The 24,892-nt window shown below is 42.5% G+C and overlaps 1 protein-coding gene across 4 annotated transcripts in view; it reads left to right on the forward strand.

The window, feature by feature from the left end:
- Nucleotides 1–23,365, forward strand: part of SPIRE1 (spire type actin nucleation factor 1) — a 129,758-nt gene extending 106,393 nt beyond the window's left edge. Inside the window, exons 9-17 of one of the 4 annotated variants that reach the window (XM_080580339.1) lie at nucleotides 4,702–4,865; nucleotides 9,099–9,189; nucleotides 9,556–9,698; nucleotides 12,356–12,529; nucleotides 15,851–15,988; nucleotides 17,941–18,011; nucleotides 18,491–18,518; nucleotides 18,608–18,744; nucleotides 19,861–23,365. In XM_080580339.1, the coding sequence (XP_080436465.1) occupies nucleotides 4,702–4,865; nucleotides 9,099–9,189; nucleotides 9,556–9,698; nucleotides 12,356–12,529; nucleotides 15,851–15,988; nucleotides 17,941–18,011; nucleotides 18,491–18,518; nucleotides 18,608–18,744; nucleotides 19,861–20,119 (1,205 nt within the window). In that variant the 3' untranslated portion in view covers nucleotides 20,120–23,365. Of the gene's footprint in view, nucleotides 1–4,701; nucleotides 4,866–9,098; nucleotides 9,190–9,555; nucleotides 9,699–12,355; nucleotides 12,530–15,850; nucleotides 15,989–17,940; nucleotides 18,041–18,490; nucleotides 18,519–18,607; nucleotides 18,745–19,860 lie in introns of those variants that run through there. The other 3 variants (XM_080580340.1, XR_013946626.1, XM_080580341.1) reach the window with 3 other exon arrangements.
- The last annotated feature ends 1,527 nt before the right edge of the window (nucleotides 23,366–24,892 follow it).

Below are 24,892 nucleotides of genomic sequence, written 5' to 3' on the forward strand. Positions count from 1 at the left end.
AGTCGTGTGGTTCTAAGCAAGTAGTATCATTGCGTGACTGAGTGAGCTGATAAATTGTCTTTAGAATTTAATTCAGGATGATTAAAACATTCCAGTTGGCTGGATGTGAGACACCAGATGAGCGGTACAAATGAAACTGATGTGTTGGGATGTAGGTAGTAAGCAGATAAGCAGTTGTTTCGAGTGTTGTTGCTTTGTATGTTTTTACTTTTTTTCTTTTTCATTATTTTGGAGGTGGGGTAGTCTATGCTTTCATTCTGTGATCACTCTTTCCACATATTTGCTCTTTCGCTGCTTTCATTGCTCTCTGCTTGACAGAATTGCTGTCACAAAAGCACAAACCTGCTGAATATCAGAATTGTTTTCTTCTAAGTGCTAAAGGACAGGTTCAGGGCTTTATTACGCTTGCTGTTTGCCTCTTTCTCTGGCAGCACACTGGTGTAGTTGATATGTCAATGTCATGCTGCCCAGCGCCACGTATCTCCCTGCTGCTGTCATCCCGAGGAGGGGAGGAGGAGTGCATTTTCCTGATGGGGAATAGAAGGAGCGAGCAGTAGCCACGTGTAATGAGAATAATCTGAGAGGTACTCTGGTATCAACTAGGGACTAAGGCAGGCGTTGGCTGCTTTCTCTCATAGAAAAATAGCTTAAGAGCAGCTTTACTTCTATGGACTGCATTGAATATGGCTCAGAATTCCAGTGTTTCATACTCGCAACACTCAAGTTCTTACCTCAAAGCTGTGTGCACACCTTTTTGAAGCTGTAATGTAAGCAACAGGGAACAGGGCAGAAGAGAGAGGGGAAAAAAGAAATCCAAATTTCACAGGGATTATTCCTGTTATTTCCAATGCCGGGAGATGATGTGTATTACTGTTGGTTTTGCACGACCTATGCCTCGCCTCGCACCAGTGTGAGGAAGGAACTCCACCAAGTCCCAGTAATCTCTTCATTTAGATAACATAATAAAGAATGTGATGCAAGCACCAGCAAAAGACCAGCCGTTTGGATATGTTAGTTCTCATGTTTGACTTCACCACCCCAGCCCATTAAAAGGAGCAGCATACCTCTGTTACCATTATCCATTATATAATATTTCCTAGTGTACTGGCATCATAACTAGCAAAATGTAAACGAGTATTAATTCTGCAAACCCATTTTAGCCTTCTTTCCATTTCAGCCTTCTTTCAAACTCAGTGTAAAAACGATGAGGTTGAGGAGTACACTTGCTGTACAGAACCAAATTCAGGTTTCTGTTGTCATTATTTGCTAAGGAGAGGTGCTTAGGAGCAGACAACATATAGTTAGTTACATGACTGCTGTAGTTTGCATGTAATGTGTGGTCTGCTTAATTCTTTGTTTCATAAGAAACAATCTTACATGTAGATCAAGGTGAATTTCTTATTATCCTATGTGGTTTTTTTTTCTCCCCCCTCTTAGGCTAGTTAGGGAGGGCCAACACAAAGCTCAAGTAATCAAATCCAAGACCTCTTTCATTTGCCTGTTGTAATGATAGTTTAAAAGAATCTCAGAAGAAACCAAACATTAATCCAATTTGCAGGTACTGTGCATTGTACTCGCTGCCTGAAAACATGGAGAAATGACGCTCTCCCAGTGTGTCTGATTATCTAATAAAGTCTTAATTCTAGGCTGTTTTAAAAAAATAATAATAATTTTTTTTTTGCTTCAGTGAATTTTCCATGAATTTCTTCTGTCATACTCATTTTAATAAGCATCACTCTACTCATTGTTTCTGACTTGTTTATCCCGATTAGCTTTATCTTGTTTATGGTGATATATGATTATTTGCCACATGGTAATGTTTCTGCTGCCTGAGTACACCACAAACGTAGCTTATACAAAGTGATACTATTTTTGCTGTGTATCAGCTAACAAATTCTGTTTTTAATTTTGGAACAAGTTATTTTTGTTGAAATCTGCTGGATGAAACTGAATTTTCATGATCCTTTCCTTAAATTACGATAATCCATTTATATCCAGTACTATAACTGCAGGAGTGATAAACTGAACTCAATCACTGTTGTCCAAAAACGTTTTATAAATGGATGAGTTTTTAGTTTTATTGGAGGGAGGGAGGTATTCTTCAGTGTTTGCAAATTCTAAAAACATTCCCTGTTTTTGCCTCTAGAGGAAAGAATGGCGATAAATTATTAGTCCCTACCAAAGAGCCCTTCAAAACAAATACTATGGATTGTCTTCTAGATTCACCTAAAGCTTCATTGGCTATTCAAGAAGTCATAAACAATGTGTTTCTAAACAACTCATACATATGTAAGCTTAAATAAAAACAGTTTCAGGCTTTCTAGATAGTGGTTGGCTACATAAATTACCTCTAAAATGGTTCGGAAATTTCCATCTCTGGAGCCTATATTCTTGGAAAACAAACCAGGCAAACAGAAAACAACAACAGCAAGCAATTTATGTCATGGACCGTGAATACGTATTTCTCTATATCACATCCCTTAGTACTAGGGGACGTCGGGTGGACTTTCCCTCCTGTTTGCTTTCCCCAAACCTATTGTGTGTACAGTTTTTTGCAAGGAGGGCAATACTGTTGGCTGGCCCATCATTTTTCTCCCAGTGACTCCAACAATACTTCCAGTCCAAGCTCCAGCCTCCCTACCACCGGGCGGGGAGTCACCATCCAGGAAGGTTTGAGAGGAGGGACGTCACCTTTGGTGCTGGGGCTGCTGCTTCGGCCGGTCTGGCCAGGTACCACCCTGCGCGATCAAAAGACAAATCAAAGGTTTTTCTCTTGCTCATTTGGGAAACCATGGGCTTCTTCAATCAACTACATGCCAGCTAATTATGAGGTCTCGAGAAGTATTGGCAGCAGGGAGGTGAGGCAGTTTGGTTTTCGTTTTCCTGCTGTCGCTTTCTGGGATTGCATTAAGCGATTGTTACGGCAGGAATGCATTTGATGTGGAGGGACGCCCATGCTGTACTCGCAAAAATCTAGTAGGGAAAAAAAACATGACCTAGAAGCCATAGTGCTAGTCAGGACATCCATTAGGAAAGCCTTTGAAGATAGGAACTAAAGGTTAGAGAGTCTAAGTCTTTGATTGCAATTCTTTGTAGGGAGGACCTGAAGGCAGTAATAACACTGTAGTACACGATTCATAGGCTTGGAATGTCACCATGGCTTTAATAGCCCAAATAATCCCCTTTTCTTACATTCCTAGTTGAAGGTATGATTTATAGAGGAACTGTAATATGTCCCCTGTCCTTTCTCTCTGTTTTCAGCATTTAACAATGACCTAATTAATTCTTTAACATATATATTCATTTAACTTATTCTTCCTATTATTCCTTTTAAATAGCCGCTCCGGTGAGAACGTTGTAAAACAGACGTCCTGCTGCAACAAATGCTTTGTCTGTACTGTGTGGTTTTAACTTACCTAGTGCAAGAACAGCTTTTATCAGTGCAAATTGTGTTGTGGCAGCAGTGACCGTGTCTGTTTAGACCAGGGCAGCGATGCAAGTGACTCCAAGTGATGTGTGAGTACTTGTGTTGTCGGCACTGGGAATACCTGGGTTCTATTGTTACTCTGTCATAGTCCTCCTGGTAACCTAAGGTACGAGTCATTCGGCCTTCCCTGCCTCTCGTCACCGTGTGTAAAAATGGGAATAATAACACTTCATTACACTAACCCTGAAATACCTGGAGGTACTTTGTTATTACAAGACTGGGGAAGGAGTCATATAATTAGATGTGTAGAAAAACACATTTGTAGAAAGACCAGATGCTTAGGCATACATGCAAATGGGAGATAAAAAGCTTCTCTTCCTTCTCCCTCCGACATAATTTTCTTCAGATTGGAATAGTGCACTTTGTACGTTTACAGGGATAAAACTGAATTATCAGACCAAATCTAAGCCCTCCTAAAATATCAAAGCCTAGGTCGTTATCTGAATGTGTAAGCTAAGCTAGGCTAAGCACAGCTGACCCTGGGCTTACAAGTCATGCATCTTCATTGCACACTGGCAGAAATCCTGAGTAATTTATTCAGTGGAGTTACATCCTTGTAAAACTCATGTAGATGAAAATAGAGCAGGATCCTCGTGTTGCTGCTGTTACATGAAGATTTGGCATCGCAGACATATTTTTAATACAAATGACCATGCAAACCAGGGAATGGCGCATATTTTTGATGAATGCTAGTTATTTAGCTCGTTCTCATTCCTTTTCTGTATACTGCAGAACGAAGTGTAATTCTGTCCTCGCAGGAATAACTAGGTTTACTCCATGCTTAACCTCATAATTTCTGTGTGGTGTTGTCTTCAGATTCGCTGGAAACCCACTTGTCCAGATACGGTTGTGCATTCTTCTGATACTTAGTTAATTATAGACTATAAGTTGAAGGAAGAATATTTTCAGTTTCAACATGGGAATTATTTTTTAGAGTTGCCTGGGATTAGTCTGAGGTTGTTTTTTAGTATTTTGCACTGCTGCTTTTTCCACTGCTTTCATTCCTCCATATTGCTTCTGTACCACAAGCCATTGCCTGTAGTTCTGAGCAGTGTATTGCTGGAGTAAAATAATTGCACACGTATAACTATCAAAATATTTTTCCCTTTTGTGTGAATTGCCTTGACAGTAAGTTTTGAGAAGGCAGAATAAAAGTTGATTGTTCTATTTAGCGCACGAGGTCCAAGCACCAATTGTTCTATTTCTCTTGCTAGATGTATCAGCGCCAGAGGCTGGAAGAAAATTAGTGGATGCCTCTGTAGCAAACGGTGGCCTGGCACCACAAGGAAAGCAGAATGGGGCCGCACAAGTGACAGTACAACGAAAGAGACTCCTTAAGGCTCCCACGTTGGCTGAACTTGACAGCTCAGATTCGGAGGTAAAACATCAGGACACAACTTCTTGTTTGTCAGAATTCAGTCTCATTCCTTAATTTGCTGAACTGATCCGCTAAGAAGTGTCTGTGTAGATTGTAATGTGAACTCTCCATGAGTGTTTTGCCAGCCTGCAGAACTTCAAGAATATTATATCAGACCTCAGAAATGAGAGTATTCTTTAAAAAACTTAAATGATGATTTTGTCTTTAATCCTAGTATATCCTTTTTTTTTCTTTTTTTTTTCTTTTTTTTTCATAAACGCCCAGTAGCTGTCCACTGTGCATATGCAGCAATCATGCTTTTGGGAATGATGCAGGCAAATGGTTTGCATCCTCCTGGCACCCATGCAGGAGCTGTCATTGAAGGCCTCAGATGTGAGCCCAGCCTCGTTGTCCCAGCTGTTAAATAAAGAGCATCAGCTATGCCGGAGAGGTTGCAGTTCAGTGCAAATTCAGTGGGTTAATTTGTCAGGTAGGCTTGGGAACTAACACCCAGCAAATGTTTCACAGATAGAGACAAGTAAATACCACTTTGATGGGGACACAATGTTGAATCCATTCTCTCTTAAAGGGAGAGTTAATGATTTTTAAAAACCATAAAACGGAGAACGGATTAAAAAAGCTCTCTAGCTTAAAAGCCACATTATATATAGTCCTTGAGAAGCACCAGTATTATATCCTCAAGAAAGAGTTTTGTCTTCTGGACCAGTAATATTACTGCATTGGAACCTTTCTAAAAGTTAAGCTGTCTGGAAAGCACATTCAGGCAGGGTTTTGAATAAAGAGGCTAATTTTAGCCTGGGGAAGGCAGTCTTCCCTGACTCTTTCTCTCTGTTAAATCAGGAGGGTGGGGTTTCCTGACAGGGCGCTTACAAAGGCAACTAAGCTGAGAGATAGGAGGCTGGAGAGAAATAAATGTGGGGATAAATATATCTTCTTGCGTACTTTCTTTATCCATGAGAAGTTGGCCCTCTTTGTGTTAGGGGTTATCCTATGGGTGACTTGTAGGGGTGCATAATTTGGTGCATCTATTCTGAAAGCCAAAACGTTTTGCATTCTGAAATCTCTCAGCAGTGTTTAAAATTACAATAGAGGCTATATGAGGTTTTGTTAATATTAATGAAGCTGGGCAGAATGCAGGAATATTGAGACTTGTCAATGAAAGAGTCGGATCTTGAACTCAGAGCTTCTCAGCTTGTAGGTCAGTGCTTCCTGAAGCTAATGCAGCATGATGTTTCACGTGGAAAAATGAGCAGAAATCACTAAAAGAAAATTCTGTAAAGGGAAACATTAAGTGATTCTTGTAGGGGGGGGAAATAAAATGTGTGACTATGGCTATTGATTAGGGAATACGGTGTAGGCAAGCAAAATCATAAGGAATAAGCTTTGGGGCATACAGCAAAAGATAAATTGAAAAATAAATCAACCACATCGAGCTGTCACAGAGAACAGATGCTGTATTGGTTTGAGTCAACAGAAGTAGCTGGTGAAGCAAGTAAGATGATTAAGATGCCCAGCAGAATACTGGTTGGGTTTCAGGAACAGTACTAACGTGGTGTAAATAAACATACTGGAGGGATTTGGGGTGAAATCTTCCAAGCTTACAAAAGGGATGGGACATAGAACGTTTGATGAAAGTGAACTTTGCTCTGTAAAAATGTCTTTTGTGCTGATTTTTGCTTTGTATGTAACACACAGAAGAGTGTATGTGTTGTCCTGTTTGTCTGTAAGCTACTCAGGCACCTCTTTGCCTGCAATTTGAATTGGACTAAACCTATTTAGAGTTACTCACTGGGAGTTAAATTATGACTGTTATGCCCTAATTACAGGCTGCAAATACCTGCACTGCTGAGCTATGGACCTCCAAATGGGCTGAGATGCAGATGCATTTTTTTTCCTCTGCAACCCCTTTGTTCTCTCAGCTGTATTGTGCTTCTGACTACACCCCAACACTCTGCATTGCCAGCCAGAGGTGAAAGAAGAGGTCTGATACAGCCCATAGGATACAGCCTATGCCCATTTGCTGGCAAGGATGAATATTGTACAAACCCTTACTACATTCTGTCCTTGCTTTTTTCTTCATTTCCTAAAATCATGGTTTCGGATGGGGAGCAGGGAGTGCCATATTGCCTGGTATGGTTAAAAGAAGTAGAAATCTAATAGTAATTTTTAATACAGTTAGGAAAAGTATCTTCCTGATGAAACTACAGCAATCTGGACAAAAATTTTGTCAGTAACATAAGACAGATGTTTTAAGGTGACGCCTTTAAAGCTGCAGCTTTCTCAGGACACGAATGTTCTGGCTGTTTAGTTCTCTGTGGAGAAGTGCACAGTTCCAGATGGTGGGGTTATCTAACCTCACATGTAAAGTGTCTGATTGCCTACCATAATAGTCAACAGTTTCTGCATTGATGCGAAGAAGTTTGTAGGAAGGTTTGGCACAAGATTTGGTTCCTGCACAAGATTTCATTCTCAAAAAAAAAAAAAAAGCTTTCCATGTCTGAGAAATCGTAGGGCAGTAATAGCACTTCCCTTGCATGTGTTTGTGCGCAGAAGTAATTAGAAATGACAGACTTGGAATACCTGTTGTCCAGGTAGAATACTGTGTCAAACAATGTACTTCTGGTTTCCATTCTCTCCGAAGTGCTGGCTGCTCTTCATTCATAGAAATAAGCAGCAGAGCAGCATGGTTATGGTTTTTGATTGACAGCTTTCCTAGTTCTTCATCTTAGCTTTTTAGCTTCTCTGGCAATGGAAAAGTAACGGATTTGACTTCTGAAGAGTGGATAGTTTAATGGTTCGCTTCGTACAGGGGTTATTCTCCTTCACAAAATTTAAATGTTTAACTTGAGACTTGTGAGCTCTGTTGGACCACATCCAGAGAACAATGCATTCTGCAAGTTCTGCAGTGGTCTCTTAGGGCAACCATGTGGCGTGAAGCAGATATCTACAAAGATCTCTGGATTCTGGAAGCCCAACAGCTGTTGTAATTAAATATGCTGTTCAGACTTTCTTACAGTCTTCCCATCTCAAATGCTTGGAAGGAGCACATTGGGTATGTTAAAGTGAATGTGTTGTTTTGGGATCTGAGCTGGCTGGAGTCCCTTTGCAGAATATTGTTTTGAGGCAAGTGCGTTGGAAGAGTATACATCACAGTACCCTTGCATACAGTGCGTGCGTGTCCTTGGGATAAGCACAAAGTACAGATCACCTGGTGGGAATTTATAAGGGCCCCTGTCCTGTGATGCCTGGTGTCCATCGAAGTGACCCTGCCAGCTTTGCTTTTCTGACTTGCTGTTACGAAAGGCTGCACTTTCAGTTAGTGGGGGTTTTCCTGCCTGCAGTTCGTGTAACTAAAGAAATCCGTGAGAGAGAGGCTCAGCCGCGTGCCGGATTTTAGAGCAGGTCCTTTGTTTGATCTGTAAATCTTGGCAGTTTAAATGAATCTCCTCAGTTAAAAGCATTCATATTAGAGGTAAACAGCATTCACGATCAGCCCTTCAACTCTGTTCCTTTGGGAGGCTCCAGTGATGGTCTGTATCTTACTAGTGTCTGGTGGCTGAAGACAGAGGTTTGGGGTGAAAGGATTTGTTAATTTTGGTGGCATAATGTGTTAGAAAGCTGAAAGATGTTAGCCTAAGCCTTTCATTCATCATGCAGGACTTGCTCTTGGCTGTTGTGATGAAACGAATAAGAGTTCTTTTAAATACAGAAGAAAGGAGAGAAATGCACCAAGATTAGGAATTAGAGAACAGCGCAGTGGAGATCAGATTAATTTCTCTGTATCTGAGTCGCTTGTATGAGGACCTCTCATTTCTTTGAAGACCAGAGAAATCCAAGTGCTGGTTCCTTACTAATGTGACACATAAAGTTGGCTTAATGTATCTCCTGTAGTTGCAAATTAGCAGTTGAGTACAATGAGCAGTTACTGGTGGAATAGTAACAGGTTACAGTAGATTCATGCACCTCTCTTTTGATCCTATTATTCCATGCAGTGCTTAAATACACTGAATTCCTATAATGTACCATTTATTCCAGTTTATAAAAAAGTTAAGCTTAGAAAGTTACGCAGTGCTGTGTAGAGTCAGTGTTTAACTGAGGACTTCTTCTAAGGCTTTGAGTGATTTAACATCGTAAAATACCTTTGATAGCTTGAGATTTCTGTGTGCTAAGGAGCAGTAAAAGAAGAAAAAACAATTTCTGAGGAATTCTATTTCTTTTTCTCTTTCCACCCAGGAGGAATCAGTGCATAAATCAACAAGTAGCAGCAGCATCTCCCCCTCACAAGTGGAAGACCCCTCTCAGGAAGGCACCAGCAGCAGAAAGAGTAAGTTTTGATTAGAGAGCTCAGTGGCTGCTTTTACACACTTCTGTTGCCCTTCTGTTACATGAACTTTGCTTGAAGTTTTTATTGGAAGCTGAAATTGAACATTACTGGAATAAATCTGTAAAGATGAACCCTAGAACCAGCTGAATAGATCAAATGTGATTACTGAGTGCAAGGCATTAGCCTATACTATATGTATATAGAATACTATACCTGTACTGAAGATGATCTGAGTGTGTATGTGTCACTTGAGCCACCAGTAGTAGGAATTCTAGCAAATCGATGTTTGTTTTAAGTACTGAGCAATGTTATCCAACATTGTCTCTCTTCAGAGAACTAATTTTTTTATACTGGTTGAATCTTTAGCGCCTCCCAAGTTCTTGCCCATATCATCTACACCACAGCCAGAGAGACGGCAGCCACCCCAGAGACGACACTCCATTGAAAAGGAAACACCAACCAATGTGAGACAGTTTCTACCACCTTCAAAACAGAGCTCCAGATCACTTGTAAGTGGAGTGGGTGGTAGGAGAGAGAAAAAGAGGCATTCTAAGAGTATAATGAAAATTAAAACTTGGCTTCAGTGTGATTAGAACTTGACTCAAAGAAAACTCCTGAATTCAGAAACTACCTTGGCTACTAAAGACGTTTTGAAATCAAGATTTGAACTTTCTCTCTCTCTATCATTTTGATCCAAAATCCCGGGTATTGGTGCCTCAAAAAGTGTGTGCACTCTGATTAGGACTCTGGGTAACGCCATGTGCCTTGCTTTTATTTCAAAATATTACCAACACAGGCAAACTTCACCTTATTGATTTTCAATTTGAATAGAGATGACTCCAAAGCTCTGGATTATTATTTTTTTATCTTTTTTTTTCTTTTTTTTTTTCTCTTTTTTTTTACCTGTTGATAGTATTTTAGTTAATGGCTGAATGAATGGAATGGTTTCTTTTCTTCCCATCCTAAGAACTTGTGTGGTTAATGTTTATACTTGTGAAAGTTCTTTCAGTAATCCAAATCAAGGTTTCTCTGTGTTGCTTTGTTGAAGTCACTGAGGCAAAAAAATGTGTTACTACTTGAAAAGAAAGTACAGTACATTTGATCAATTAGCTTTAATTGAGAGCTGTTTTCCAACAGAGTATAAGCAGCAAAGGGTATGAAATCCTGGTTCTTTTATGCCGACATACTGATTAGTGCTTTGTAATTTCATGCAGGATATGTTCCTCGTCTCTTTTCCTACCAGCAGGGTTTTGAAGTATGCCCCATGAGGTGCTGGTGAATAGAGAAATCAATAAACACATCCTGGTTTTGAAAGGAAGGGAATATTCACTCATCCTGTCTTCTAGAGCAGTTGTATTAGTGGGTTTTGAAGAGTGTTCTTGTTGGCCCAAGCAATGGTGGCTGGGATCTGAACCTATTAGTTGATGAAATTAAACTGTAACAAGAAAATAATCTCCAAATATTCCCACTACATGCTTCCTCCTCTTCATTTCAGAGGGTCTGCTGGATTTTCTTTATTATATCCTTCCACAAGAATGTAGTTTCTCATTCAAGGTGAAGTTCAATTTGTAGCATATCGATAAACACAAAACACAAGTAGACTTTTGCTGAAATGAACTCGGAGTGTAGCATGTTGCACCAGAAACAGGTTGGAAGGTTCCTCCACCATGTGTTCGAAGATGCTATCATATAAAGTGGATTGCTCTGTCATTGCCTGCTGCACACACTATATGGGGAATCATAGGGTTTATTTTCTGGCAGGTCCAAAGTCATTCACATACGTACTGTTTTAAGGGAGGAGGGAAGAAAGCATCTTATTATAGTGAGGTATTTGCTCCATCACATTTTTAATGTATCTAAATATGGTACATCGTAATACTGATCTCATCTCATGTATTTGAGGGGATCATACAACTTAAAAATCTAATTTGTGAGGCTGTTATTTTAAATAGGTGAAACAAGTTCTTAATAGAAGCTTGTTGGCCACGTATGTATTTTCTTGTATATACCTGTTTCTAGGCATATGTTTACTGACATATGCCTAGGATGATAATATCTGAAATAAAACCACTGAAGAAAATTTAATTCAGTTGTTCCACTCCTGCTTAAAAATATTAAAGGAAGAGGGAGGAAAAGACTTCAGATAAGTCAGGCAAATGTGGGAACAGATGGGAAAAATTTTTACTAGTTTCTTTTCTGCTTGATTTTTTTTGATCTCTGAAGAACTGTCACCTAGCTTGGTTTTGGCTACGAAGCGAGAAAGAAGGGAAAGCAGTACTGAAATGATGTTCCTTTAATGAGAACCTATTTTATTCGATGCCTAGAGAGTAAATTCTTTAACTTGGCAATAGTGCCCTCTAGGGTGTGACAGACAACTCCCACAATACTTTTGTTTTTAGTTTTGGTAGATGGTTTCTGATATGGTGGCACTGTCCCAGTTACACGCGTTGGCTTGCTGCAGAGTTTTTCCTTCCCCGGAGGATGCCAGCTTCGTTCAGTGGCTGCGCCAGGTGCTGCCTACGTAACACTGCAGTTCCTTCTCTGAACGCCTCGCAATACCTGCAGAATATTATTTACTTTTTATTTGACTTCACACTTCTTCGTCCCTTCCTCCAGGACTGATGGAGTTTCATTTCTTATCACCTGCTCCTGTGACTGCAGTTTCTCTTCAAGGTGAAAGAGGCCTCGTCAATAAATAGCTCTCAATACCAGTGAAAACAGGCAGGAGTTTTCTACTGTCTCTTAGCAGGATTAGCAAGAAACTGGTCTGTCTTGCATACTAACTATGGTTTTGTGAACTGGCATCTCATCAGACAGAAGGAGTTAGAGCTAAGTAGGTGGGGAAGGGAAACAAATTTGGAAAAATGCCAAATACCGTCCTTCTGATATGTCACCCTACCAGTGCTACGTGGACAGGCAGGGCAGCTCAGTGAGTTTTGGGGGGATTGCCCTGGTGGTGAGCTTTTTGCAGTGAGCTTACTTGGTGCTTAATCAGTGAGATGAAGCCAGTGTCCTGAGATGTACATATGAATGTCTTTGTAGTTTGTTTGCTTTTTTTTTTTTTTAATCATCATCATCATTATTATTTTTCATGACCCAGAGGACCAAAGCTAATGATTTCATTTATACACAGCATTCGCTTCTCTGCTTCCTATCTATTGTTCAGGTTCCTAGGATAACGAGTTTATTTCCAAGGATGACTTTCAGACCACTTTTTTCAACTATGCAAACAGCTTCTCTGCTCAGCTCTCATCCCGTTGAAGCAGCCATGTGTGGGGTGGCAGGGGCTATGTACTATCTCTGTGAGAGAGCTTTTGCCAGCAGGTGGAAACCCGCAAAGGTTTGCCTCTTTTTGCTGGCTTTGGAAATCACCTTCACCAGCATGTTCCCACTTAGGGGAGCACTTCCTAAGCTGTGGCAAGAATTAAAGCTTAGGCTGGGACATTGCACCTGATTGACGTTGATTTCGATGTGTGTAGGATATTTGTGTGTCTTCAATCACCTCGCGGGGAAAAGAAATCAGTTCTGAAAGGACAGCAAACTAAAAATGCAACATCACAAGATTTATCAATGGGACAGACCTTAAATGTTACAGCACATGAAGATCCTGCAGCAAAAGCCCAGCAAAACTATTGTAATCCTTGGACTGTCGTAAAGAATAAGCTCTTGTGTTTCTAACAAGTTATACTATGTAGAATGGAAGGGCATTTGCAATCTGTTTTACTTGAAAACCTACATACGGTTTTGGTCCTCAGCACACTTACGTATTAGAGCTTGCAGAATAACTAATAGCTATGTACCAGGGAAGGCAAACTGACTAACAAGAAAAACTGATTCATTTACCCCTATGTAGAATCAAACGTGAATAATTTAAATTTATCCTTCTTTTTCTTGTCCCAACCGATAAGTCAGAGTGGGAAACCTTCTGCAGGAGAGTTTATAGTTGAGATATCCAGCTGAGCTTCTTAGAAACATTTAGTCTGCAACATCAGTGAGAGTTTAGATTGCTTGATTAACCATTAATTGCAGAATTTAGAGGCCAATCTGGCACATGTTCATATTGCAATTTATTAGTGCAGCCCATTTGATCGCCTAGTGACATCTTCTAATGAGAAATTTTACAAGGAATATATTAGTTTAAAAAAGCTAGTCATAAGGACCTATTAGGTGTGTGCATGCTGAGAATGACCTACAAAGCACTTTATTTCACATAATGGATATGTAATTCTTACTACCTGTTTTTCCTGAGTAAAAAAAGTTAGTTACACACATACACGTTAAGCTATTGTGGTGCATATAATGACTGCACAGTTGAAGTGTAAAGCCAATTCTCATGAAGATCACGGAAACTCCAAGTTTAAATTAGTATTTTAAGTAAGATTTTTTCCTTTAAAAATAAGAATACCGATTACCTTTAATATTGAAATAACTATTGAGTACAATTCAAGCCACAGTTTGTCTTTAGTGTGTTTCGTTGTCTGTAAGTGTTGCAGAGAACTAAAGTTCTCTCGTTTGGAGCTGCCTAACTTGGGTGCAGATTATTGTTGAAGTTTGAGCAATAACTCCAAAGCATCGCTATTTAATGAAGTTTAGTCAGTGCTTAGTGTAATTTTAATTAATTTCAGTGCCTTAGAGCGAGTGTTGAAACAAAAGATTTTCTTGTGTACTTATTTCTATTCCAAAAAGGGAAAAAAAAATCAAGCAGTTTTCTGAAATCAGCATAATATTTATCTTTCATTTAATGTTGCATTAACATTTTGTTGTCCTTGTGTAACCTCTGGAATTAAAACATTAGCATTTAAACTTGTGAACATTTTTCTATGTTTCCCCTGTTGCCTGCTAGCTATTTCTATTTGCCGAAGCAGTAATCATTTTTGATTGGTACGACAGCAGACCCACACTATTCCCCTAGTAGCTGCTCTACACCTATAGTAGATCTACAGCCTGTCTTCAAAGGAGCAATATTCACTGACATCATCGTCCTATAAATTAAAGGAGTGGGCGCTCATGAGGGGGAAGGAAGTGCCTTCAAGTAAGAAACCTATTTCTAAAGGACTTAAAGCTCTGATTGATCGAAAGCATTCAGTCCACCTTCATTCACTGCAGACAGCTTCCCAGTCTCCCACGATGCAGAACTGAGGTCTTTTGCTGGCATTGTGTGCACCATGCTTTCCCACCCACTTCCTCTCCCGTCTCGCCCCGGCCCGCGGCCGTGCTTTCTCTGTAGCGAGGCAGTTGCTATGGGAAGGACCCCGAGTGAAATGCTGATAGCTGCCGGTTAGCTGGAAAGTTCCTCCTAATGAACACAAGTCATTTAGTTTGGCTAGGCTGCGTTACACCTCAGAGCAAATTGCGGTTGCTTTTGACATAGTTTGTTCTTTCAAGAAAACTAGCGATTATATGCCCCAGAGATTGAGCTGGCAAATCTAACAAAGTTAACTCAATTCTAGTCTTTTGTGGGGTACCTTAAACAGAGTGAAGTTTCTTTGTGTTCCCTTTCTAGATAGGTAAGACAACAGTTTTTAAAAATGTGGTGGTTCCTAAATGCTAATGTTTGCCAGGTCTGCAACGTAGAAAAATTTTCTTTTTAATCCAATGGAAAGACAGAACAGAACTCCGAATACAAGCAAATCGAGAATTGCACAATTAATCTGAATCATGGCTTCAATTTATAAATTAGATCTCCAGACTGTCAGCCACGTCTTTGTACTTGCAGGAGAAATTTCCTTCCTTTATTCAGACAGCATTAGATGTCATTGTCATTGCCACACAGTAGCCCCTCTGGGCTGACTGAAAAGGTTCACCAAGCATAAAGCGATGGGAATTCCCACAGAGGTTTCTGTCTTTCTGTTGGAACTGTATAATCAACTACAGGGCTGGATTACAAATTGGGTTGGTGCTTTTTATTCTCTGGTACCAAATTCAGGCATTCTCTACTCAATATTCTCCAGCATGCTGTAATACAGAATATAGGGAAATTTTGCAGATGGGACATTTGTGATCATTGGGTTGTTATTCTCTGATTCTCTTCCATTAGTAATTCAACACTGGGTAACCAGTTCTCATGCTTTATGTTTGAAGATTATTCTGTAAAGCCTAACTTGCTGTTGTTACTTTCTGGGGGCAGAGAGGAGAGCCTTTCTGCCTGAATTGCCTCGACTTTTTGTAGTTCTGCTCATGTGAGCGCCAAGATGTGGTACCACTGAATAAAAAATTCTGCTAGAATGGGCAACTAACAACTTTCCTTGGCCACTCTGGGCACCACAAAGTCTCGAGCAAATTGTGGGTCTTCAAGAATACTTGAAAGTAGTACCATGGGCCAAATTCTTTTTCTTTTCAAATTAAAAACCTGAAGATTGATTTGTCAAAATAATCTTCATAATAAAAGACAAATGGAGAGAGAAGGGTCAAGTGGCTTGAGGAGGAAAAACAAAGAAAACTGTCATTGTTGTGAGGGCTGAACATCAGACCAACTAGATCACACTCGAGGAGTCTCAAACAGTTTGAAACTCGTGTGATGCCCATGAATGAGCCGGTGCTATTCCAGTTTGAAGGGAGAAACCCTCTGTTTCTGGAGTTACTAACCAGGTGGTTGGTTGTCTAGGTTGAAATTTGGAAGAAGCAATGTGGCTTTGAATTCATATGTTTTTTTGGCTTCCAGGAGGAGTTCTGTTACCCGGTGGAATGTCTGGCTCTGACGGTGGAGGAAGTCATGCACATCCGTCAGGTGCTGGTGAAGGCAGAGCTGGAAAAGTACCAGCAATATAAAGATGTCTACACCGCTCTCAAAAAAGGAAAGGTATGGCTGAGCCCGCAGAGGTGCCCCATCTTATTGAGGGAGGTTGGTCCCACAAGCCTCTCCTTTACACGTTCCAGCTGATAGAAAGCTGGGAGTCAAAAGTCAAAGCTTGCTAGTTAGATCCATTTGCTTCTTACCCTGTACTGGAGAAAAGTTGGTATCCAGCAATATATAATGTATAACATGTGGGTCAGCTTCCTTGAGTTATGTACAGAAACATCAAAACTTTTCATGGAAATACCTAATTTGTTTATACCTTCTACAAAAACGCAGCAGTTTTTGCAATAATCAGACCACATCTTTAAGTGCATATTTAAACTTCACTAAGGTGTTTTCTGCCTCCACGTCTTCTGCAGTATTACTTTAAAGCACACTAGAGAACTGCAAGTATGTAAAAGCCAAAACAATCCTAAATATAAGTCCCAAATCTGATTTCTTTCCAACTTTTCTGCAAAGCAGTTTCAGTAAAATGCTTGTAAATTGGCCAGTGTCTCTCTTCTTGTACCTGGATACTAATACTTCACAAATGGAGTTCCCTTTTAAATACAGTCTCCTACAGCTTTCAGTCTGGCATATACTGATTTCTGTCTCTGAACGGTTGGTTTTGTGGTGTTGTGGGTTTTTTTTTCCACCAAAAAAAAAAAAGGGGGGATCCAGTCTTTGGGTTCCAGTATGTCATCTTCTGTTTGACAAAAAACCCTTTTCTTTGTTCAATGCCTTTTTTTCATATAAATGTTCTTGTGATCCCTACCTCCCTTGAATAAACTAAACATATGGGACTATAAAACCAGTTGTCCTCAAGTACAATAGCTACAATAGCTCATTCCTGGAATTTCTCTAGTTTTCAGTAACATAGGATTGGAAGAAAATCATCAGATCTTATCACAGGCAACTACCTAATATTCCAGAACCTGATACGAATGGTTAGGGACAATTTCCAGCCCAGATTTATTCATGGCTGAATTTATCCCCATTTGTTCCTGTGTCCTTCAGTTGTAATAGTTATTGTTGTTACTTTTACTGTCCTGTTTTGTTTCGATTTGGTTTTGTTCTAGCTTTTATATAGCACTGATATAAACACCGCTGAGGGAGGAGTAAAGTAAGTTAATAATTAACTGCCAAGTATTTAATTTAGGTAGGAAATTAAAAGAATATGTCTAAATATATGAAGTTACAATTCTGGACTCAACCCTGCAGGCCCCACGTTGGGCACCAAAAAGGACTGCTGTGGTTTAGCCCAGCAGGCAGCTCAGCACCACGTAGCCTCTCACTCTCTCTCCCCTGGTGGGACAGGGAGGAGAATTGGAAAGGTAAAAGTGTGGGAACTCATGGGCTGAGATAAAGGCAGTTCAGGTAAAGCAAAAGCTTTACACACAAGCAAAGCAAGACCGGGAATTCAGTTCCTATTTCCCATCGGCAGGGAGGTGTTCAGCCACTCCCAGGAAAGCTCATCACACCTAGTGGTTTCTTGGGAAGACAAACTCCCAGTGTCCCCCCTTCCTCCTCCTTTACCCCAGCTGTTACTGCTGAGCATGGCCCCACACGGTGTGGGACGTCCCCTGGGCCAGCCGTCCTGGCTGTGTCCCCCCCAGCCCCTGGTGCACCCCCAGCCTCCTCGCTGGCAGGGCAGCACGAGGAGCAGAAAGGTCCTTAGCTCTGTGCGAGCGCTGCTCTGCAGCAACTGAAACATCCCTCTGTTATCACCACTATTGTCATCAACAATACAAAACACAGCGTTGTGTGAGCCTCTGTGAAGAAAAAAAAGAAAAAAAAAAAAAAAAACGGCTCTGTCCCAGCCAAAACCGTGCTACTTTTCAATATCCTCTTGGAAATATGGACCGCAGAATTGGATGTAGTATTGCAACTCTGGTCTCACTGATGGCAGCTGTTGGGTAAGGTCATCATTGTGTGGGATTTTGTCTAACGTTGTGAACTCTCTGTTCTTCTTTTAGCTCTGCTTTTGCTGTCGAACAAGAAGGTTTTCTTTCTTTACCTGGTCTTACACTTGTCAGTTCTGTAAGAGGTAAATATTTAATATCTGTTAATAAACAAGTACCATTTCAGAGTGAAAAATATGGGTTTGTACCTTAGATACCCCCAAATGTTTCTGCTGCACACTGCTGATTGTTTTCATTTCTATAACAGTGAAAGTTTAGAAACAAACCAGCAAAAAAGCATACTAAAACAGATCTTTCCTAAGTGTCAGTCTTGCTTCTTTGGACTGAAACTCTCGGCCAAAAGTGAAAGAAACGTGAACTTTTGAACAGTAAGACAATAAGTCTGAAGATCTGTGGAATCACTGATTTATTGCATCAGTTACCAAAGGATGTTTCTTTAGAGGAAAAACAGTTCCTTTTCTTTTTTTTTTTTTGTAGGTGTAGTTCTTTGGAAGCTTTAAAAATAAAAATGTTTCTTTAAGGGGTTGGGATATTTATCCATTTTTCTTTATTTAAATAAAGTTTTGCCCAATTAAGTGATTCATGCTTTCATTTTCTTATGCAGGCCTGTATGCTCACAGTGCTGCAAAAAAGTAAGTAAACAAATTCATGGCTTGCTTGTTTCTGAAAAGCTCTAATCTTTGGTAATAATACTGCATGTTCCTTCTGCTGTTCTCAACAGATGCGATTGCCATCAAAGCCATACTCTACTCTCCCCATTTTCTCGCTGGGACCTTCTACCTTGCAAAGAGGAGAAAGTTTTATGAGGCCAGAGAAACCCTCCACCAGTCACCACCGATCACTGCGGAGTATGCCCAGGTGAGGAACAACCTTAGCTCATATGTGTGTATTGAAAGAGCTTACGAAGTCTTTCATCTTGAGTTATGAATCACTAAGAAGACACTGTCTGCTTGTTTGGTAGTTTTAAATGTTTCTAATGCTTTTAGTAACCTTTTGGAAGCCTTCTGAAATCCATGTTTCTCCCATTTACTTCTTTGACTACCAGAAATAACAATATTAACAGTGTGTCTTAAAACTTTGAAAAACAACATGACACGGGGACAACTGTTGTTTCCGTAGTACCTCTGGGACTTCATAGCTTAGAAGAGGAGGCTCAGGGTGGTATCTCATCAATGCCTATAAATACCTGGAGGGAGAGTACAAAGAAAGAGGGCAGAGCGAGGCTCTTTTCGGCAGTGCGGGTGGCCGAGCGCTGGCACAGGCTGCCCAGAGAGGCCGTGGGGTCTCCTCATGGAGACCTTCAGAAGCCGCCTGGACGTGGTGCTGGGCACCCTGCTCTGGGTGGCCCTGCTGGGGCAGGGGGCTGGGGCAGGGGGCCTCCAGAGGGACCTGACAGCCTCAGCTGTGCTGGGGTTCTGCAAATAAATCCTCAGCATTTCTTTTTCTGGTATGAATAGACTCTCAGGAAATAAATCTTGCAGGCTAGAATTACCAAATTTAATGTTATCTTGCACAGATAGATCCTCTAGCCACTAATTTTTTTCACTTTGATGTTACCAAATTGTCTGTTGATTTTATCTTATACGCAGGTAGTTGCCAAAGTCATCCAAGAAATTAAATAGAAATGAAATGCTCCTTTTTAAAGTAATATACAGTGTAAATGCTCTGCATAAATCACTAGTGTTATGATGCTGTGTCAAATTAGCCAAGCACATCATCTGGTTTTAGTTGCTAGTAAGACTGTTCTTGCCAAGGTAAACTTTACACATAGCTCCAGTTAGTGACCCTACAATCTTGCTGAACCAGGCCAAAGCCGTCCTCTGTAGTGTTTGCTTTCCTGGTGTCATTTTTGGGATAGGAAAAAGGATAACTGGAGTCAAGACCATTCTGTCGTGCTGTTTCCTGAAGGCATCCCTGGGTGCCCGCTGCCATGCTGCTAAATAGTGAGAGGAGCCCTGATCTTTTCCCTTTCAGGTTGGCGTCAAGGTCCAAATCCGTGGATAAGTCCAGTGAAGAGCTGCAGTTTCCCAAAGAATTAATGGAGGACTGGAGCACGATGGAGGTGTGCGTGGACTGCAAGAAGTTTATTTCAGAAATCATCAATTCAAGCCGGCGCAGCCTCTCTCTGGCCAACAAGCGAGCCAGGTTAAAAAGGAAGACGCAGTCCTTCTACGTGTCCTCGCCAGGAACCTCTGAATACTGCCCCTCTGAAAGAACTATCAATGAGATCTGAGCCTTGTGCCTTTTGCTTTGCTTTTGTCTTCATGAGGTCACCATCCATAAGAAAGGTCACGAAAACTGGATTCTCATTCCGTTGCTTTGTTTCACTCGACGGGCTTGAATTTGCATTAGATCACAGGGTTTCCTACTCCAATGCTTTCCAGAGACACAGAAGGCTGTTTTTATCTGTACAGAATGGGATGCAACGGGTCAGCACTGGAAGAAAATCAGTAGTTTGAAATTGTTGCCTCTTTTGTATGTGTGCATTGAAACTAGAAAGCTTTTTCTTGCTTTCAGTCCTCTTTTTTTTTTTAAACCATTCTTCGAATCATTTTTCAGGAGATGAGCTAAAACATGTTTGATGGAGAACCAAATCTAACAAGGTGTCAGTGTTAGCACAGTAGCAGACAGTAAGTCGTATTGGCGTTACCAGGCTAGTAATGCTCACATCCTAGATTAAGCAACAAGGAGTCAGTTCGCACACCAGGCACCTCGCGTGAGCGGCGGCGGTCCAGTCGGTCTTCCTGTGAACCATTTCTGTTGCTCTGAGATCAGGGTCCAGCCCGGGACTTCCCGGGGTCTGTGTACCGGGGCAAAATACATGACGGCTGTCGGCCCGTGTGGCTGGCTGTTCCCCGGGGCTGCTGGCCTTCTTAAGCCTTAGTGGTCTTCTGAGTGTCTCCTGAGCAGGTTTTAGTAGTTCTAATACTTTCTATCTCCAATGTACGGTGATGATTACTAGTAAATTTTAGCAGTAGACAGTCGCACAGCGTGTGGGGAGGACGTAAGGGAGGCTTCTCATTTTGACTGGAAACCTGTAAAGTTGTTCTCGTGGTTCCTCCGAGGAGAGGGTGGGTGAAGGTGTACATTTGTATTATAGGGGAGCGCGCAAATACTGCTATCGTTATGTCTGACAGCATATCCACTGGCAACCCCATTTTTTCTGGGGTTTGTAACTTGGCTGTAAAAATTAGGATTCTGCTGAAATTTGGGACGGTGCTGTCTCAGATTGGGAGCAGTCTCTCTGTTCCCCCCCATCCCTTTTTTTCTTTCTTTTTCCCTTTTTAATTTGCTCACAAAAGAGCGCTAGACTAGTTGGCTAGAAGTTCCAACGATGGTACACTGTTAACTGACATCACATGCTTTTTTTGCACTTTTTTTTTTTATGTTCAAAGTACTTTTTTTTTTTTTTAATGCAGGCGTAGCCAGAGTTCAGTCTATAATTTAGGGCCAGACCGTTTTGGTATTTCAAAACAAGCTAATATAGCCGAGTTATTAATACTTGAAAAGCAACTACTGTAACTTTTTCATAAATTTTTTAATACCCTGAGGCGTATTTAATATCTATATAGCAGTGTATTATAGAGTGACATAGCAGAAAAAAAAGTTTCAGATCTATTTATTAACATTTCTATACTAAGGATTAATGAGAGATACCTCAGAACTGCTCCAAAGTAGCTGGGACCGGATTTAACCTGACGTGATTTTAGTGGTGCATTCACCAAAACAAATCCTCCCGTCCAAGTCTGGTGCGTCTGGAAGCCCGGGGGGAGGCAGCCCTGGGGTGGCCCTGTGCCGTGGTGCGGGCAGCTCGGCTCCACTTCCACCGCAGGTCGCTGCTGCTGCCCAGGGGAAGAGGACTCCCCCTTCCCCTTCCCCTTCCCCTTCCCAAGGTCTGTTCGCACGTAACGCTGCAGCCTTCGGAGCAGCCACTCGTATATATTCAAGGTGATTCGAAAAGCACAGGCAGAAGTCTCCTTCAGCCTTCCCAGAGATTCATCCCTCCTTTTTTTTTCTTTAAATGGAAAACGAGGATTTCGCATATGCAGAGCTGATGGAAGTAACGTTTTGACATCTTTCTGACCCAAACCAAACGGGAAAAGCAGGGCCAGAGCTAGCTCTCCCTCTTCGGCTGCCCCGTCTGCGTAAGGTCAGGTGTCAGGGCCTTTTTGGGGTACCTCTGGAAGCGTTTTGCATGTTAAAGCGCCCGGAGTGTTGGCGTGGGGGAGCAAGGACGTAGGATTGCAGGGGCTGCTCGGCAGGGCCCTGCTGCTGCCGGAAGGGTCGCCTGATCTCACCACATCAGCACTTTTTCTCATTCCTGTGCCAAAACCAGGCCTCGGGTTTGCTGCGTCGTGCGTCGGGAGAACCGGGCGGAAAGAAAGGCGTGAAGTCTCACTCTGAGCTCCCCCTCTCGCCGCCGGTTCGATTTCCTCCTGCGGGCGCCCTGCCCACGTGCCGCAGTCGCTCTGACGCTCTGCTCCCCGTCCTCTTCCTCGGCCTCTTCAAGCCGCTTGGCCGCAGCCTGCCCGGCAGCTCCTCGTCCCCTTTGAGACGGACGCAGGGCACCGCAGAGCTGGCAGCAGCAAGGACCAAGAAATCCCGAGCGATCCCCCGGGACGTGCCAAGGCCCCTGCGCCTCGGCAGCGCTGTGGGGCAGCGGCTGAGCCTCCGGCCAGCTTCGCAGGGGGTGGCGTGGAGCAGGGAGCTCATTTCCTACGCTGCCTGCATCTCTGCGGAGGGAGAGGGCTGGTCGCAGCTTTCCGCCTCGCCGCTTGCTCTGGCATCCCCGCTCCCCTCCCGTCACTCGCCCGCGAGCCCCCGCGGCGCTGCCCTGCACGTCCTGGCCCTGCTCTGAGCTTCGCGGCAGCGTCAGGATGAAAGCGGAAGCCTGTAAATAGGTGTAATGTATTTATTAATATTTAGGGAGTCTCCATCAATCATGCAGTGGGAACTGACCTTCCCGTGATGTTTTAAAAAGAAAACGAGTCCTATTTATGTGTGTGTTGGCTGTTACCTTTATTAGAGTTAACGCTTTCAGCCCCTCAAGGCAGTTTGCTCTCCATAGGCATTTTAGAGTGAATTATTGCTGAAAGGAAGGTGGGACCAGCACAGTGAGCTCCCTTCCGGGAATTTTTACAATCTCGTTATTTTTCTAGCTTCGTTAATATGCCCACAGCCTGTTTAGATGGACCGTGGGAGACCCAAAGAGTTAAAAGTGCCGCGGGCAGCGTCGGTCTTGTTTCATCTATGACCCTGGTTGTGGAGGATTCAAACCCAGCTGTGCCTCGCTGCTGCGATGGAGGGAGCGAGCAGAGCCTTGCTGCAGCTCTCACACACACAGAACCTGAAGCTGCAAATGTTCATGGTGACATTATCGCTTATGGGGTTTGTTGGCTGTTTTTTTTTTCCTCCCTTTTCCCGTTATTTCTGTTATACTGGGAGGGGTGTTACTGGGCGAAAATAAAATGCCTTTCCATTATACAGCCTTTGTCCGTGTTAATTATTCATGTGGAAGGAAATGTAAAATTTCTATCAGCTTGCCTTTTTTTTTTTTTTCTTCATGCTTTTGCGGGTTTGTAAAGATCGGTCAGCTGGTTCTTCTGGCGCAGGTTTGTTAACGAAAATGATTGAACAGCAGCCGAGCACTGGCTGGGCTGCACGAAGGGAAGGAAGTACTCGCAGAATAGCAATAAAGCTGCTTATGTAACCCGGCGGCGTGCTGAGCGCGCAGTCACCGTGTCCAGCCCAGTGCTGTAACCCAGGTCTCGTTACTTCAAACACTGGAGGGGGCAGCTGAGGAGCGCCCACTTTTCCTGCACGCAGCGCAGGCTTTGAGACATCTCCAGCCCTCACCTTTGAGAGAGAAATGCTGGCAATCGCTTGGAGAGGTTTTTTTTGGTCAGGTTGCTTGGTTTTATTTTGTTTTTAAGCCAGAAGCGGGGAGAACGTTTTTATCACAGCCATGATGTTGTTCCCTCTTCTCTTTCAAGCATTCCCTCTGTCTCCCAGGCAAGTTCAGCGTCAGCATCCACCATTAGCCACTGGCTGCATGCTGTAGAGTTTAGAACTAATTCAAAAGCTCCGGCTTTCATCTCACGATTGCTGTCTCCGTGCTTTACCTCCTCCAGCACTGCGTACATCTTCTAGGAACGCCTTCCTCCGGCTCACCTGCGCGGCACCGACACAGGGCTGGTGCTACAGCGTATGGGTTCTGTTAACGTTACCAAGACATTTTATGGTACTTCCGTGTTGCTAACTTGGAGCTGCTCTAGTTTATTATTTTTTTTCTTTTGTATCTGTGGATATATCTTAAGGTAAATCTGGGAATGTTTACGAATATTGAGTCCAGCTATAAAGATCTGTTTCGTTGTTTCCATCTGATTTTTTTTATTACTGCTTCCTGTCTTTTGGTAACTACTCGCTGAAAGTAGTGAAGGTAGGAAAACAAGCAGAGAGGTGCATTAGCTCGGTCTGATGTGATACAGAAAGACACAGACCCTGTTTCCTGATGCATATGTGTAAGTTTGTTGTCACTGCCCTCGTGGCAGCTTGATCCGCGGTCCCTCCTGCTGGCAGGCCTGGTGTCGGCCCAGGGCAGAGCGAGCCCTCGCTGCGCCTTCTTGGCTTGACACCGAAAAATCCCAGGGCTGGTCCTTGCGCGGCTGACCTAGAGTAAGCTGCAAGCCCGTCCGTGCCCCAGCTGCAGGAACCAGGACGTCAAAGCAGCCCCAGCTGGTGAAAGCATTTTGGGAGCTGCTGGTAGAGGCGAGTGCCCGGTGTCGGAGCTGCAGGAGCCTGCGCTGCGAGCCTCCATCATTGTCGGGGCTAGGAGCAATCAGCACCGGGTCAAAGCGCGGTGAGCTCCGAACAGCCGTAACGTCACCACATTTGGCTAAGCAAAGGGCGTGACTGCATCTTACAGTCAGCCAGCACTCAGACTGCGTCGTAACCAGGAGATGGAGCGAGGTAGCAAATCTACGGGCTCGGCTGACTTTATGTAGCG

This window comes from Anser brachyrhynchus, assembly GCF_964034855.1.
Source record: "Anser brachyrhynchus genome assembly, chromosome: 2".
In the NCBI taxonomy this organism is placed as follows: domain Eukaryota; kingdom Metazoa; phylum Chordata; class Aves; order Anseriformes; family Anatidae; genus Anser; species Anser brachyrhynchus.